At 41.1% G+C, this 17,908-nt stretch overlaps 1 protein-coding gene across 2 annotated transcripts in view; it reads right to left on the bottom strand.

Moving 5' to 3' along the window:
- Positions 1–17,908, bottom strand: part of appa (amyloid beta (A4) precursor protein a) — a 37,407-nt gene that overhangs the window by 18,899 nt on the left and 600 nt on the right. For both annotated transcript variants that reach the window (XM_044344853.1, XM_044344852.1), the window contains exon 2: positions 2,199–2,366. In XM_044344853.1, the coding sequence (XP_044200788.1) occupies positions 2,199–2,366 (168 nt within the window). The remainder of the gene's footprint in view (positions 1–2,198; positions 2,367–17,908) is intronic.

Raw genomic sequence — 17,908 nt, 5'->3', positions numbered from 1 at the left:
TGTACACTCTTACAGTTGCTTCATACAGTATTTTTTGTAATGTAGTGTTTGTTGACTTTGTTGGGCAGTCAGTCAGTCATTCAACATAAAGGGACATGGGACATAAAAGAGAAACTCAACAGAGTTTCAACAGAGAAACTAAAAAGTGTATTGGTCATTGCTTAGTAGGATGTATACAATATCTTCTGAACAGCTGATGATGTTTCATCTAGACTTCTGCTAGCATATAGCAAAGCTTTACTTCAGGGGCAGTTAATCAGCAGTTTCTCAGACTGGAATGAACTCTGACCACTGACTCTGACGTCACCCTTAGTCTTCCTGATCTTGTTTAGCCCTAATGGGAGTCAGAGATGATCAATCTCTGAGTCTTTAGCAACATATTCTACTCCCTTGCTTCTGGAAATTTAGAACAAGCATCCTTGTTTTCCTCTGTATTTTGATCTTAACGTTGTTGCAGTGCTCCTTGATGTGATTTCTGCTTGGCAGACTCAGCTATGTTTACCTCTATGTTCCCCTCAGCCATGCATGACATCTGCTTCTGCACAATATTCTGAGCTGACTTGTCATCCCTCTCTGAATACCTCTCCCCTCATTCTTTTTCATGACACCTCCTCCTCCATTCCTTTCCTCTCCCTAGGCAGAGGAAATTATATACTTCCACAACCTTCTTGGTTCCGTGTTGCACTCGCCTTTGCCAAGTCAGCTCTCCCGTTCAGCTTTGAGTAGGACATTTCTCAGTCTCTTCAGTTTTCCTTTTGATATTTGAAGTTAGTTTAAAATGCTGTATTTAAAGCTGGAGCCTAAAACTGATTTGGTAAGCATTTGTTTGTTATCACTGGATGTTATCAGTGATAACAATCGAAAGATGAACTCATATATTTGAGCCTGTAGTACATGCTTTTCAGAGAAATCTAATTATGCATCACCTCCTCTTATCAGACAACTTCCTTTTATCATTTCTTTCTTACATAGTGCATTTACACAGTGATAACCTACACTGTTGGAAAATTCCTCGATGAAATATGGTTTTGTGGTTGGGGAAGACTGCAGTTGCTGAAAAACCACATTTTCAATCAATTTATGGCAATCAACAGCCATGTGTCTTGTAGAAACGTTTGCTCAAAAATTTGTTTGAGCTAAACAAGAACAAAAATGTTGTCACAGTGTTGCATGTACGCATTTGGCTTGGCTAGGTTCACATTGCCTAATTATAAGCCAACTAGAGCTCATGAAGAAAAGTCACATGGACTTAAGCAGCTTGTTTACTGTACAGAGTTTTGGCACTCTGTCATCTGGCCAAACTGGGGATTTTGGTGAAGAAAAACAAATCTGCTTGCAGATTCTGTAACCTGATGGACCTTTTCTGTGCTTTTATATTCTCACATAACAGCAAAAACAAATACTTCTGCCTCCTAGAACACATAGTGATTTGTGTTTGGGCTAGTTCACTGTAATTGGCTCAGAATGTAAAAGAAGCCACATTTTTTCTTGGACTCAACTCAAATCTTCAGACATTTTTTGGTACCACCTAAATTTGAAGACTGTTCTCACTTGCTCTAACATACCAATATAAAATTGCAAATCCTCTAGAAAATGCAGAAACCAATCCAACATTGCTTGGTAAAGTTACTGCACTGCTACCTGCTCAATTGCTGTAATTTGCGCTGAGACTGTCAATTTAATAGCTAAAATGGAAATTATTCGACCCAAAAATCCAACTAAAATGTCACAAGTATAAAAAATTTATCATCCAGGCTTACTGCTCACTCAGAACAAAATAAACACTGGGTAATTGCAGTTGAAGTATTCAATATATCACAGCAAACACAGCAAATGAGAGCTATTTTCAAGCCATGACTGGTACTGAAAATGATGATGAAACTGGGTCAACTCCCTCTGCTACTAAAACACAAGAAACTGAATTTTGCACTATTATTAATTCTCCCAAACTGTCCTGACATTCAATATCTATATTCCCCACCTTCTCTACAGCCCTTCAGGCTGAAATTATTTACTATAATACATACAATAAAGATTCATATCAGCTTTAAGGGGTTGATTATATAATCATGTAATATCAGACTTAGTTCAACAGTTTATTTCCGCAGGGGAAATAAACTGTTGAACATATAGAACAGAAGGTGAACACTTTCTTCTCTCTCTATCACACAAACACACACACACACAGCACCCTTTACCTCCTGGCAGTACTGCAGGATGCCCTCCTTGGTGCCGATGCAGCTCTTGGTGCCCGAGGGGTCCGGCTCCCACTTGCCGCTCTGCACGTTGATGTGCATGTTGAGTTTACCGCAAAACATGGCCACCTGGGGTTCTGCCAACAGACCCATCGAAACATCTGTAGGCACCTAGAGGTGTTGAGAGACAAGACGAGAGATTTAATGAGATATACCACTCATGTTAAACTCCTTGAGCACTTGAGCGCTGAAAAATGCAAGACGGATGCAATTAAATTTTATTACTCAGATAGAGGGGGGGCCAGGAGAGGAGAGGTGATTAGTGTTAGATGAAAAGTAAGAGGAGGTGAGCTGGTTTAAGATGACAGGAGTGGCGAGAGATGAGGGTGAAAAGAGGTGGGAGAAGTATCTAACGGAAGATGGAAATAAGAAGAGGAAAACCAAAACATGCCTCTGTTCATATTTGCTATGAGGTGTTTTCAAATGTGCAAAACATCTTGCTGAAAAATGTTAAAAAACAAAGTGAAATGAGTGCAAAAAACCAAGTTATGGACATTGAAAATCATTAGCTTTAGAGGAATAAATTGCCTCAGACATCAGGCCTGGAGCAAACCAATACACCCTCTACTGTCTATGATGTTCGTCCACAAGCACATACACCCACTCAACTGCCCTGTGTTATACCATTTATGGGAATAGTATAGATCTCTGGGCCCATGCAGACTTTTTTCATACTTTTCCAGGACGCTATGGTGTTTATATAACCCTATGTTGATTCGTTTTCGGCTCATTTCTCTCTGTTAGTGCAGCACATAGTGAGTACAACAGCAGGTTGGTTGCAGGCAAGGGGAGTGTGTGTGAACAAATGTGTGTGTGTGTGTGTGTGTGAAAGTGAAATTCTGCCTTTGGCATGAATGTATTAATTTTTGTGTTAATTTATGCTCCTGTGTGTTGATTTGTGCCTTTGCGTGTGTGTTTTTGTGCGTATGCCATTGCTGTCTGCCTGCATAAGGAGGTTTTGTGTTGACGTTCCCTTAGGAGAGGAGGTGCAGACAAACCACTGAATGTCTGCATTGTACTGGCAAATGAGCTAGAACAAAATGGGGGGGAATACTGGGGAAAAAAGAGAAGGAGACAGAGGGAGGGAGGAGAGGGACTGTTGCCATTGTGCGCTCCCTAATCTTGTTAATGGTTTTGAAGGCCCTGGCAGGCAAACAAATGTTGTTTTGTGAGATGGATAGCATATTTCTTTCCTCCAGACTTGATTCTCTCCAAGCAGCCAGAGGCAAAAAGTCCTCTTCCAATATGAGCTGTCGGGGGCCATCAGTTTGAATTAAATTTGAAGCTGAAAACTGAAATCTTTGGATCAATTTAGTGGCCATGTATCTGGTTGAGATGAACTCAATCTGCTTTCATTATATCCATTTACACACATTGACTGTATTTACACACTTGGCAGAGGAAGAAGATGGCGCTCTGTAGAACTGTTAGTACCTTGTCTGTTTTCACCTGATTCTGTCCTGAGAGGTCTGTCTAAGCCAAACAGAAAGCTTTCCAACTACACGTACACACGAGGTGAATGCAAAAATGTCAACACCTGTACAATTCATCACAATCCATTGCTATTGCACAGCGAAAGCTGAAGCTCATAATGTTCCGTTATGAGGCTGTGGCATATGAAATCACATCAGGCATTTTTTTTGACAGGGTGTTTTGGATTATATTTTCCAGGTGCACCTAATATGAAACGGTGGGGGTTGTTCTAGGGTGTGAGGGGAGCAAAATATTAATAAGATTCACAAACACAGAATTATTACAGGACTGTTGTGTTGGATTGCATTATTATACTCTGCAGGTACTTCTGACACTATCCTTAACTTCTAGATTTACACCTAAGCTATTAAACCTGGCAAGTAGACGTCATGCTGCATTTTGGGTAATAACTGACCTACCTAATACTTATCTACTATCTATCTTTAAACGGTGTGTACGAGTTTGTATGCAAGCTTTAATTACTCATTAAATTATACTTTAAAAGACATTGCGGATTGAACCCTACTATGAGTATAATTTGATTTATGCTACAATCATTAGGTACTGGTCATGGAGCACTGGAGCAAATTATCTACTGGGGATACCTGTATCACATTAACTCTGAACTAAATCATTATCACTCACTTTAACATTTGACTGTCGTTTGTGGCGATTAACCTCCATAAAGGATAATTCTAAGAGTCACATGATTTCTGCTTCTTTATGAATAAAGGAGGCGGTAAGGAGGAGGAGGAGGAGTAATGAGTTCTTGGAGGTTCAACCATTTTTACTGCAGTCAAATGGGGGTAAAAACAGCACACGCTTACACACACACACACAGATCAGGTTACTCTTCCACGGGTCAAATATGCGCCTACAAAGTTCACAGCCTTCACAGGCCGACACAACAGGCTGCGAGCTGTAGTATCACGGAAATCAGTAAATCCCACACACACACACACACAGACACACAGATTTGTGTAAAATCCTTTCCTGCCCCCAGCCATCCTCAGCTCCAACACATGGCAACTTAACACTGTTGACCATCAGTCTTGACACCGAACCATCTGCACCACACAGGGTTATTTAGGGGACTGTTGCTCGATTCCCACACTACCATCTGTGAGTGAGCAGCGCTAACGGGGGATAGATCAAATCCCATCTTGCTCATTAATAGTAAAACTCAGGGCAAAACTGAGAGCTGAAAAGTTTTCAAATAATCTTTAAAAAGTAGTTTGCATGTGCTATCTTTTAATTAGCTCACTTTCTCAGTGTCTGGTTTTCATTTTGACCTTATCTGTCCACCCTCTGGCCCCTCCCTGTCCCTTAATCGAAGAGATAAACCAACTTCCCCTTTGCTTGAGGCACAGGTAGGCAAATCTGTGCCAACTGCTCGCTGACATTCAAATTCTTTGTCATCCTCTTTTGGCTGGCAAATCACAACCCTGCCAATCGCTCCCTCTTTACTTTTCTGCCTCTCAACCGATCTACTGCTATCACTTCACCGCTCTGTCTTCTGCTGAAGGAGGAGGAGGACGAGTGGGGGTAGGCCAAGCCTTCGTTGGAAGCTTATAAATCAGAGTCCCAGGATGATGGCGAAGGCAGGAGCGGGAGGAGAAAGTAAGAGAAAGGACAATAACCACAATGGCGAGAGACGGGGAGAGATTGGAGGACAGATGAATTGGACAATAAGCCTTCGGGCTCGAGCAGAAGGTCAAGCACTCTGTAAAACAGAAAGCATGTGGGCATGGAGGGCCATAGACGGAGAGGGAGGCTGGACAAAATCAGGGTTTAACAGAGAAAAGATGAGAAATCCCAGCGTCAGAAAGAGGTAGTTTAGAGAGAAAGGCTGTCTGTGTCTTCTGTCAGTGTAGTTCAATGTCAGTTACGTCACAATTTTGAAAGATCCTGACCATACCTGACAAATTCACAGAACCTATTGTTGGCCTGCGTACAGAAATAATCACTACACTTCTCTACATCACATCTTCCAATGAGTAGAGAAATAAGGCACTTTACACAATCTGCATTTTGCAGACTTCTCTCTGACAACGCCGCAAAGCTAGAATCTACACTGAGCGGGCAACAGATAGAATGAAAGAAAGCCAGACTGACACATCAGCAGCATAGTGTTAGACAAATGTTATAGAAGAGACACCAGACTACTCTCCTTCGCTGTTATTTTCTGTCTTTATCCTATCTTAGTTCTGATTCACAGTCCAGCCAGTCTGCCAGCCGGTCATCCTGCAGGGAAGGGAGGGGAGGGAGCATTAATCTGGGTACTGAGGATTAGGACAGCAGCCTGGTCAGGAGAAATATCCCCCTTTGGTCTCAATCTGGCATGATAGCCATCACCGTAACAACAGGGAATAAGCCAGGGGAAAGGAGGCTGATGTGATATGAGATTGACCCCAAGAAGATAGATCAATTAAAGTCAGCAGAAAACACCGGTCACATATTGCTAGGCATGCTACTTCTAACAGAAATTACAAGAGATGCAATTAAAGCAATGATCCATCAAAATGTTTGTGAATGATTGGCAGAAATCAGGCAGTGTTGTGTGCAAAGTCAAGTCAGTCATGGAAAGAAAATATAGACTAAGCTTACTGGGCCTGCTGACCCACATGGAACCACAAAATTAAGTTGCACATAGTCCAATGTCCAAGTTGTTGAAGCCTAGCATGCGATGTTGGGTTTATGATCTATAAAAATGGTCCAACATCACCGTAATAATTTGAGGATGAAATGGAATTCATTTTACAGCACAGGAGTTAGATGAAAGAAATAAAAACACTAAAAAACAAACAACAATTTAATAATGTAATGCAATAACATACAAGTTTGTAGTAGTAAAGCGATTAAAGTGAGATTATTTGCTGCTCCAATTTGATAAAGTGGTTTTGCTAACCCAAGGAGGTTTATGATGAGGATGACAATCTCACTGCGGCAGCTCACATGGACCATCCGCACACACGTGTGTAAATGTGTGTGTGTGTGAGATTTTTGTTACACCGTAATTCAAATCACAGTTCCCATCTCAGACAGGTGACCTGTTTCCACAGCTGGAAACCATGACCCAAATCACATCCAGGCAAACCTTAGACACATGCAACGTGATCTTTGCTTCATCATCGTGTTTCTGATATTTATAGCTTCTGCCTTAAAGGATAATTTCAAACAAACAAACAAAGCCAGAAAAAAAACTCTTATAGTCTGATATTTGGCTTTATGCCCCTCCTCAATTGATGAGCTCTCCTGTGACTCCTTTTTGTGTGGGATTTTTTCCGAAATCATAACTCTTCATCCCCTTTATGTAAATTGCCTAACCATTCCCATCTGAATATCATTGTGTAAAAAGGGACTTTCATAAAACGTGCTGATATGCATGAGCGAACCCACTTATGGCTGGTGCATTCACAGATGTGATCAGCAACACTAAAAAACAGAAGAAAAAAAAAGAAGGAGACGGTTTATTATCCATTACATGTAGATGAGGGTTGTCAGAAAAAGAAATATTGCATCACATGCACACGAACTGCACATAAATCCATTCTTACTCACATACGCCGTGTATATTCTCACTCAGACAGAGGCTGAGGAGCATTTTAATGTATTCCAGTGCACGCTAAGCATACACACCCACACACATATGCAATCTTTGAAGTGTCCCCGTGGGTGCTGGTCCTGCGGTGCTATTAATTGTACAGTCTTATCTGAGTGGCCCAGGCCTGCCAGGGGGAGATGGGTGAAGGTGGTGGGGGGGGGGATGGAAGGGAGGGTGTTTTAGATCAGCTCTCATCCCAGGGGGGAGACTCCCTGGAGAGTAAGATGTGTCGCAGGAGCTTTACACACACACACACACATACACACACACACACTCTGACACACATGTAGGCATTTTTTTTCTACGTCCAAACAAGCTATTACCAGACAAGACATGGCTTTCTTGTCCAGGCTGGGACATACTGTACCACACACACACACACATACACACACACAAGATAATGTCAACTGGTGAGTGTTAGACATGGTTTACAATGGCTCAGATACACAATCACTGCGTAGAAAATAAAGAAAAGGAATCTCTTGCATGTGGCCGTCTAACACATTGCAAATAAGGACTTAATTGTGTTATCCTTGGTAGGCTTTAAACATTTATGAGTGAGATAATGTGTTATGAGATACAATAAACTTATATTGCTTTTCTTATGGTCATTAATCAATCAATTGCGGCGGAATCGAGCAGAAGCTCGGCTGTCTGTGGGGTTGTTTAAAAGATGCATCACTGTGGGAATTTGTTTTTCTTAGCTTGGGAGGATATGTGACGGCTGAATTAGATAAGACTGGCGAGGTGACAGAGATACTCAATGCTCTCGCGCACAGCACGAGGAACGTGCACCCAGTACACACACACACTCTATAATCACCTTGGTAAGCGACAGGCCTTGCTGTTACTTAAACCCATCAGATCATCTTTGACCGGGCTTTAAGTGTGTGTGCAAGGCTATCCCACTCTGGTGTGTGTGTGTGTGTAATTCTATCTGCGCCTGATGTGTTTCACTGATTACAGGGAAGCCAGACCCTCTTCCCTTCCCTTCACACTCCCTGCCAGCCCTAAGTTCAATTACAGAGCAGACGTAAAACCAGGCAGAAGGCCTTTATCCAAAAAAAAAAAAAAAAAGAAAAAACCTGGGGGCAAAACAGGGATGTGACAGAGAAAAAAAACTGGGTGTGAGGTGGGATTGATTGCCTGGCTCATCCTCTAAGCAGTGCTGCCAACGTTTTAGAGAAGGGTAAAGTGAGGTGAATCAGGTTATGATGAAACCCCAGCACCTGGAGAAACGCAGACTGAATCGCATTATTTTCATTCAGGCATTGTTTAAAAAATCAATCGAAGTCAGTCTGGGTTAAATATTGATCTCCTGACTTATTTGCTTCTAATGTCAAGCTGACACAATGAAATGTTTCCTCCAATCAAGACCCAGCTCGAGCACTTTTCAAATATGCTTATGTTGAAGATTTTTTCTCACATCTGGGATCAACCACATGCACATCTGCAATTCCTGATATGTTCTCTTCATGTGGATATCATGTCTTTTTTTTCCAGAGCTCTCTCCAGCAGTCTGCATCTTCAAAAGTTTTCATTGAGTCTGTGAGGAGAATTTAAGTTTGTTTGAAGAATTATCTTCATTCATATTCAATGCGATTAAGCTTTGTCTCGGGGGGTTGCACGGGAATTAGCATCTCAGACAAATCTGTTTAAAATCTGATTAGAAGTGTGTAAGAAAAATAGTTCTGACTTCTGCCCACTTAATTTGTCTAGACGTGATGGAGGGACTCTTGGTTGCCTTAGTTATAATCACCATGGATACAGAGCCTGAACTCAACGCTGGGGAACGGCCTGTTATAACCTCCCTCTGTCATCGCTGTGGCAACCTGAAGGCAACACCATTATCCAAGTCACCGGGGAGAAGGAATTTCATCATCAGGTCAGTTTGCTTTTGTAAGGAAGCAGTGTGTGTGTGTGTGTGTGTGTGCCTGCATCAGGCTTGGCGTGCATGCAGGTGTTTCCGTGTGCATAAAATGAACAGTGTAATAGTCGGTTCATTTGGACTGTTAAACTGGCTCTGACCTCACTGGTATCCACCTGGGAGTCACCCGGCAGTGGGCCGCCAGCATACACAGATGGAGCTCGATACACACACACACACAAACTGAGGATACACTCCTGAACTGTGGCTACTCAGATCAGAAATTATGCAAATCTGTTTGCAATCTCGCCCATAAATATTTTAATAGGGGCTGTTTTTGCCTACAGCTCAACGATACATCTATATTTTAGGTCATTAAATAACTGCGTTTATGAAAAAGGTGTCCGCATGGTGCTGATGTAAAATTCCACAGCTGTCCATGATTCAGTCACAGCCTTTACATGATATATGTGGAGAAAAGTATCAATAATGAAGTAATTAATGTGTGAAAGAAAACATAATTTCCAATGACCATTTCTAAATCTTTCCCTACCTTGAACACATAAATACCTCATTAAAATCCTACTGTTTGACTGCATCCTTTTAGCATCACGTAATGTTAGTTTTTCCTCAATGCACCATGTCACAAACCCCCCTAAAAAAACCCTACAGTACTCATCATGTTGGCCTCTTGGTATATCAACCCTACACTCACTCTTCCCTCTCCAATTATAACCCTGATGACTTGTTGGCCATCAAGAATCCACCAAAACATGTTTTTCACAACTCCTCTGAGTCAGAAACACATGCTGGAAAAACATAAAATGCATAACCGTCTTTTACATATTTTTTTCTAACGTGCTTATTAGTTTCAATTTCACATATCACAAACTGTGAAGCTCTGAAGCTAAGTGCAACACTTTTCTGTCCTTAGAAAACCAGACAGGATTTCATTTAAAAAATATTGAAAACAAAATCAAAACAACCAAAAGCCTCACAACTATATTTATAACTATAAAAAAATATTTCACAGCTGATTGTGAGTTGAAGTAATCCTCCATCAGTGTTGTTACTGGGTGTTGTCTGTGAATCAGGGCCCTGGGGTGCAGGTGGGTGTGTACATCCTGGAATCATCAACAGTGGTTAAGAGCACCGGGGACGACAGGTAAACCGGGAACACAGTCAGTATTTCCAAAAGGAAAACAATCACCAGTGCAAAAATATAACTAATTTATACTTTACTTTTCCACTTTGTCCTTTTTTAAATCATAAATTCTAAAATTAATACATTGAAATTATAATAAAATACATATAATACAATATTATTATAATATCTGTTTAACAAGATGAGAAAACTCTATTTCTCAAATCCCAAATGGAAATTTAATTGACTTGGGGGTTTTCCTACAGAGCATACTGTCACTTCAAACATGAGGGATTTTCAACACAATAGCTTCCTATCGCACACGCACACACACTTGCCCAGCTTTGCATCACTCTTGCTGGCTGAACAAACACAGGAAGTCCGCCCCTATCATGGAGACCAAACAGGAAGCAGAATCCAGAAATAGAAGGACACCGTCAAGAATATCCATCCACTTTCTGACGCACATCTACATCTCACCCCTCTCTCATTTGCACCCACGCACACACACACACACACACAAAGAACTTGGCATTTCAAACAAGTGTTCCAATTTCACACTTGGCCTCCAGAGTGGACTTGTCATCTACAATTGATGGACGACTAGAAGAGGTAACTGGTTTAATAAGCCCTCTGAACTGTGAATCTCAAGCTGAAATTCAGTAACATACCGTCTGTATGACACAGCCTTTCAGAAAAATATGCACGGGTGAGAAACTGCTCTAGAGAAAAACGCTAAAAAGCAGCGAGAAAGGGAGGAATGGGTGAGAAGAAGGAATAACACACAAGCAGCCTAATTATAGTCCAAGTACCAGGCACCTGGGGAAGACTCCAGCGCTATGGCAACCCTGAACACCCAAGACTGTGAGTGGAGACATGGGAAGAGCGAAATGAGAGGAAGAGAGGATGAGATCATTTCTGTAAGTGGAGGAATATAACCTTCAAAAACAAGGACCCTCATGGGTATTTTCATGTGTTAGTCCGAGTGTGCGGATTTAGAGAGGCAGGCGAACGACACAACTTCATCATTAACAAGAAACTTTCTCAAAAGATTTCCCATCTTTAAAATAATGAGTCAGCAACCTCTGCAGCAATCAAAGATGTACTGGGGCAAAGCGGTTTCTTAATGCCCATCCATTTAATGAAAAAAAGACATGTTGAAAAGTGTCTGGGGCTCTGCTGGAAATAAAAATATGAGAATGAAGAGGACTGGTAGAGGAGGGGAAAAAAAAAAGAGGGCACAGACACTCCATCTCCATTCCAGGAAATACTTTTATGGTTCATTTGGAAGAAGTGGTTCGTAGTGGTTATGATGAAAAGATTGCATTTGGGAACATCTTATGTTCTCGTGTTTGTCATATTAAACTGCTGACATGAAATAAAGAATTTTACATTGGATAAAAGTTGAATCTTCTTCTAACTTTAAATTCAGCTCATAGAGTAAAAACGGAGCAAATATTTAATCTACTAACATTTCAATACATACTTCTCTTACTAACTGTTGTGTTTGCTGGCTAGTTTAAGTTTTTATTTTACTTTCTAAAGCTTTTTCAACCTTTTGGCCAGGAACATCAAAAGCATCTGGTACATGTCTAGACTGAGCAAACATTTAGTATTAGAACGACTTCAGCCTTTTTTATTGAAAGCTGATACACGGAGAGAAAGGTGGGATGATAAACATCTCCCGGCTGGAATTGAAACTGGGATGGTTGAGATTATATGATATGCAACTAGCTACCAGGATGCATTTTAACCCATTTTACTGCATGCTTCTTTAGGACTGACGTGCCAAATGGGCTGTTTGCAGTATCGCTACTCTGACTGAATTTGTGGAGCTATTTCGTATTACACCATAAATTGCACTCAGCCCAAAATGAATGTCAAAACGCTGCCAGGCAAAAAGGTGTGGGCAGGACCTCTCTCTCTCTTATAACTGAGAGCTCTGAGGTGAGGTGATGTTTCTTTGGTTCGTTACACAACTCCAGTCTCAGATCTGACAGGCCAACCAGCTGGATTGGCTGCATCTAGTCAACTACCTCCAAGTGCCAGGCGGGTCTGAGTCATGAGGTGTGACGACGAACACATACATGATATACTGCATTATCAAGTACTGATCGCAGCGCCGTTAGTCACATGGGTGTGAGCATACACAGATCCATGATTAAAACTTGATTGTATTAGCCTCTGTGTTATTGTCACGAGTCAGTCACACACACACACTATTGGGCATATACAACACACCGCAGCCTTGACTGTGACACATGGCACTTGTGTTGGAGATATGTGACCATAAAAGCGGTGCAACATCGATGCCTTGACACGAGATTGCAGGAACATGCTTCAGATGGAGCTTTAGTGTGTGTGCAGCTTCCTCGCCAACGTGCTCTTCGCTGTTGCTGAGTAATTGCGCAGGTCGGACTCGGGGCGACTTGTTTCTCGCCTCATTATTCAGATTCTGTACCAACAGCTGCTTACTCAGCAGCAGCGAAATGAAGAGTGTGTCTTCATGGCGCACTGCTGATATTTACAGATGGAAATAACGGTCCGCTGGTGATGAATGGCGCTGCCTAGTGCGAGATTCGCTCTCGTATAAAGAAGTTGGAGGGAGAATGCCATGTGCCTTGAAGACAATAAAGCAAGGGTAGTTTACATGTTTGACCTATCACAGCTAATTATGAGCAACAAATAAAGAAGTGGTGGTGAGCCAGAGGGAAAGGAGCCCTAATATTCTTTACACAAGATGTATTATTCACATTTTGTCTTAGTTTTATTACTGTGACCAGACCAGCTCAACTCAACAGAAACCCATGTAAAAGCCATCATTTACAACTAGGTGACACTGGATCTGTCTGGCATTGGTTTGCTCTTCATGACAGCCTGAGAACTGGGCTCTTGATCTGATCCTCACACTGGCAAAACGCACTTCTCAAAACAGCTGCTGATGCACCTGCGAGCCCTGCTCAGTGGCCAGCATTTCCAGGTACACAAACTAAGAAACGTCCCCATCCAGACCTTCACCGTAGATCTGGATGTTCTCTTCAGTCAACAGGTTGAGGTTCTCAAAGTTATTCTGATCCTATTAGATGCTTGTTGGATCTAATCAAACCTTCTGGCATTTATCTACAGTGTCTCATTCAGAGGTCAGGTTGCATTGCACAAAGCAGGCCTTTGAGATTAGCGCTGGCCTATTACCACTGAAATTAGCAGTGCTAAGATTCCTACCATGCTTTTGCAGGGGGAGGATGCTACCTTTAAACAGGAAAAATAGTGTTATGAACACACAAAGAAGGCTCAGGGCTGTCAAAAAGAGACAAAAAAGACAGGTGAGACTCAGAAGGGGCAAAAAACAAGGTGCAGGTAAAACCTCAATATCAGTGTTTGACATGAACAGCTAATTTACATGACTACCAGGGAAACCTGGTTGTCTGATGTCTCATTAGGTGGACAGAAGAGATGTGTTGGACTGGCAGCTCCAAAAGACAGCGAGCACATCCCCGTTTCCAGGAACCATGACAACAGAAACAACAGTATCAAAAGGTCAGGAATTCTTTTCTCCAGGACAGAGAGAGGGGGATGCAGGGGGAACATTAATTGGGAGCGCTGCAGTGTCATTGTTGTTGTTGACACAACCAAGATGGAGAATGTGCACTGTTTGAAGGAATTTTTATGGTCGACTCTTTGCACCGCTGGTTGGGCGTGAGGGATTAAAAAAAAAAAAAAAAAAGAAAATGAGAGAGAGGGGGGAGAAAGAAAAGACGAAAACCAGGAAGTGCAGGAGACAAACTCCTCTTATGTCTCATTATGAAGAGGACATCCAGCGCTACTATATCATAACACAATATCCACTGTTAACTGAGATGAGGAAAGACAGGCACAGAGAGAGTATTTCAAACTTAATATTCAAGATGACTGGGAAGAACAAACCCGAAAACACTTTCTCACAACGTACTTTACATGTCTGTTGCATATTTTTCTTAATTCTTGGGCTGCATGAATTGTTTGGTGAATAAAGTTGCAAAAAAAAATGTTCTGACTTCTTCAAATTGCTTGTTTTATCCAACAAACAATCCAAAGCCCAACGATATTCAATTTAAAATAAAGAAATTAAACAAATTCTAAATTCTCAGTATCAAAATTGTTTTTTTTTTTGTCAAACCACTTATCAATCAGTCAACCTATCATTTCAGCACTACAGTACTTGCACAGATAAATGGCCAAACGTCGATAATGTGACAATGGGTGCATCTAACTATTATTTTCATAATCGACATCAATAAGCGACATCTTGTTTTGTCTGACCAACACTCCAAAACCCAAAGATATTCAATTCCCTATCATAGAACACAATGAAAACCAGAAAGTATTCATATTTAAGAAGCTGGAGCCGCAGTATTTTGGCCTAAAAAAATATTTTAATGATCTAGACAGGCTTTGGTGTCTCAGATTTAGAGCATAAGCTTCTCTGTTAACTATTCAGTTCAACAACCAGAAAAAAACATCCTGAGATTGTGAAACATATTTATCCACTGGCATTAGCCTCAGCTGACCTTAATTAAGTGCAGCCATAAAACATGCTGAGTTTTGATGACGAGGTTTATTACTGTAAAAACTCTCACTCCACTTTTGCTTTTCTATCTACACTCATACTGAAAGCTCCGGGGTTAAACACAAAGTTCACACCCTCTCTATGGGAGTTGTCAAAAGGCATTCTGGAAAATGTAAATTACTCACTAAAAGTGGGAGCATAAAGGCGAAGGAGTCAAAAATGGGTACAATAAAAAAAGTAAAATAAGAAAATAGAAAGCAAGAGGAGACATATTAGTGTTGGGTGCATTTCTCCTTCAAAGGATTGAAACTGCAGCGTGAGCAGCCGAGAAGGTGCCAGAAAGAAACCCTGGCAGTGCCAACAGGCATAATGGCATTAAGGCTCACTAATAAGGGGAGAAGGCTGGTCCGCCCCGGGCTGAAAGACTGCAGTATGCACACAAACAGACTGCCTGCACCCATCCAACAGCCATTTCCCAAGGATTTTCAGATACACAAAGGCTGGCATCCAACTCCCACGCTCCACACCGCGGCCTCCGTGTACAGGGCGGGCCCGTCAGGAAAAGCAGCTTCCTTGAGCTGTGTGTTTAGAGGTGTGTGTGTGTATGTATGTGTGTGTTTGTGTGGGGTTATTAACAAGCCCTAACAAGATCAAAAACTTGCTATATCTCATTTTTGAGTGAGGTTTAATCTTGCTAAGATTACTCCTGAAATCTTAAACAACTTCTTCCAACTGCATTTTATCGCTTCTGCCTTTGATGTTTATAATGTAAATACAGGACTCAAAGGGTAAAGATTGTCTTAAGTAACATTTAAGCAAAGGATTATGAACAAAGCAACTGCTTTGCTTGATGAGCAGGCCAAACTATTCATTCCAAGCACACTGATTATAGGCTATGTGCAGGAAAAAGAAAAAAGAAAAAGCTGACCAGAAATGGCGAGCAAGAGAGTTTAACAGCCATTGTTGGGCACAATCAGTCCATTACAGGTAATATATTTATCACCAATATAGGCTTTCATTGCTAGTACCAAAGATCCCACAGAAAACATTCAACTGCAGCTGCTCCTTAAACACTATTGCAGGTCTTATCTGAAACAATGAGGCTACTGGTGGTTACATGAATGTGTAATTTCCCTCACAACAAGGCCACACTGCAAATAATGTCCGACTTCACTCGATTCACATCTTGATTTCAGATCACTCATTACAAAACGGTGGAAATTTACCAGTTGGGGAAACCCAAGTGTTAGTTAATAATGTGCTTAAAAAGGGGGAAGTAAAGCATTTGTGAGAGTATGAGGAAAATTCTATTATTGACCAACATTTTAACATGTTTGCACGTTTCATTTTAACATTTGAGTGAGTCACTAGTACAAGATCAAGTAAATGATATTAAAAATACACTCAGTGGCCACGTTATTAGATACACCTGCACAATCTGTTGCAATTCTATACAACAGTCCTGCCATAAATTCAACCTTCACAGGGTGTTCAGTTTTTACTGACATTGTTGGAAACGTGTAAATTCAATAATGCTCATTAATGATGTAACAGTTCAAGGTGGTGTTGTACTCGACTACATTTACATACATGAGGGGGTTTGAATATAACAACCATCTCAATACAATGCAGTCCATTACAGCTCCATCACCAGCTATGACCTCAGTGCTAAAAGCATAACTGAGTTAGCACATATGTGTCAACAAAAACAGAACAGTACAGGCATCATAAAAGTAGACTTTATGGCACAACAGTTGTATTAGATTGCATTAAATCAGTTCTCACAGTGGGGTCTGGGAACCCCCAGGGGTCCTTGAGGGAGTTCCAGGGGGGTCCCCAGCAAAAAGGGAATAATTTATTTTCACTATAACTCCATCCATAAGTAACACAATGACAGAATGTGTGACTGTGTTGGTCATGGGTTTCATACAATTTCTACAATAAAACATCTAAAATCTTATCAGATGGGGGACCCTGGGAGAAATTCTTATCAAATGGGGCACACGTGGTCTAATTTGTGTCAGTTTAGGGATCCTTGACGCGAAAAAGTTTGAAAACCACTGCATTAGATTGTACAGGTGTACCTTATAAAGTGGTCACTGACTGTAGATATTTTTTGCAGTGTATTTTCCACAAAGCGACATTCTTGGCGAAGACGCTTGAAAAATGGACGGGTAGTGATTTATGTGTCCATCACAGACATACATAAGGAATAACACATATGTAGAAAGTAACTATTATCAAACAAAACTCAACTGTGGACTAGAGAAAAAAGGACCTGAAAGGCAACAATGATAGCCAAAGCTCCTGTTGGCTTCCCAGTTTCCCGACCCTCGATAAATGCTGCAGTGCACCGCCGCCATCTTACTTCTCTATTCTCTCCCATCTGACTGAAATATGTGGCAGTGTTGCTGCTGCTGCTTTTTCCGATACTGTTATTTTCACGGGTTAATTTGGTTTGTATAAATAGAAATCTGGCATCGAGTCTTCATCGTTGACAGAACAAAAAAAAAACCTTGTTGAGCTTATTTTCATCCCCAAACACGCCCACTCCCATAAAATTAGCCCTCGGGATATGAAAACTGAGACTTTTCATTTATTCACTGTAATGAATTTAACAAGATTCAATTAGTCCTAATGTGGTTTTATAGCAGCAGCGTTCACAACCAACCACGCAGTATTGTAAAGGGTAAATAATGTGTTATGCAAGTTGTATAACATTTTGAATTAGAGGGAAAAAGGCAAGTTACTCCTCTGTTTTACACAAAGAAAAGGGAAATATTATGGGTGCAGCTTTACATCTTGGGTGTCGGATATTCTCTCTATTGTCACATAGTCTCAATAAATCAGTTACCACAGGCTGAGAGGGAGACTTTGCCTGAGAGAATACATCAATTAAATACGTCTTTTTGTCTATATCCCTTGCTTTTCGGGGAGGTAAGATACAAAGGAAGTCTTAAATGCGAATACAATTTACCCCTGCTTGTTACATTATGTTATATTACACCGTTAGTCGTCT

Source organism: Thunnus albacares, chromosome 24 (assembly GCF_914725855.1).
Source record: "Thunnus albacares chromosome 24, fThuAlb1.1, whole genome shotgun sequence".
In the NCBI taxonomy this organism is placed as follows: domain Eukaryota; kingdom Metazoa; phylum Chordata; class Actinopteri; order Scombriformes; family Scombridae; genus Thunnus; species Thunnus albacares.
The sequence above is the reverse complement of the archived record's forward strand: the minus strand, read 5'-3'. Positions and strand labels throughout refer to the sequence as shown.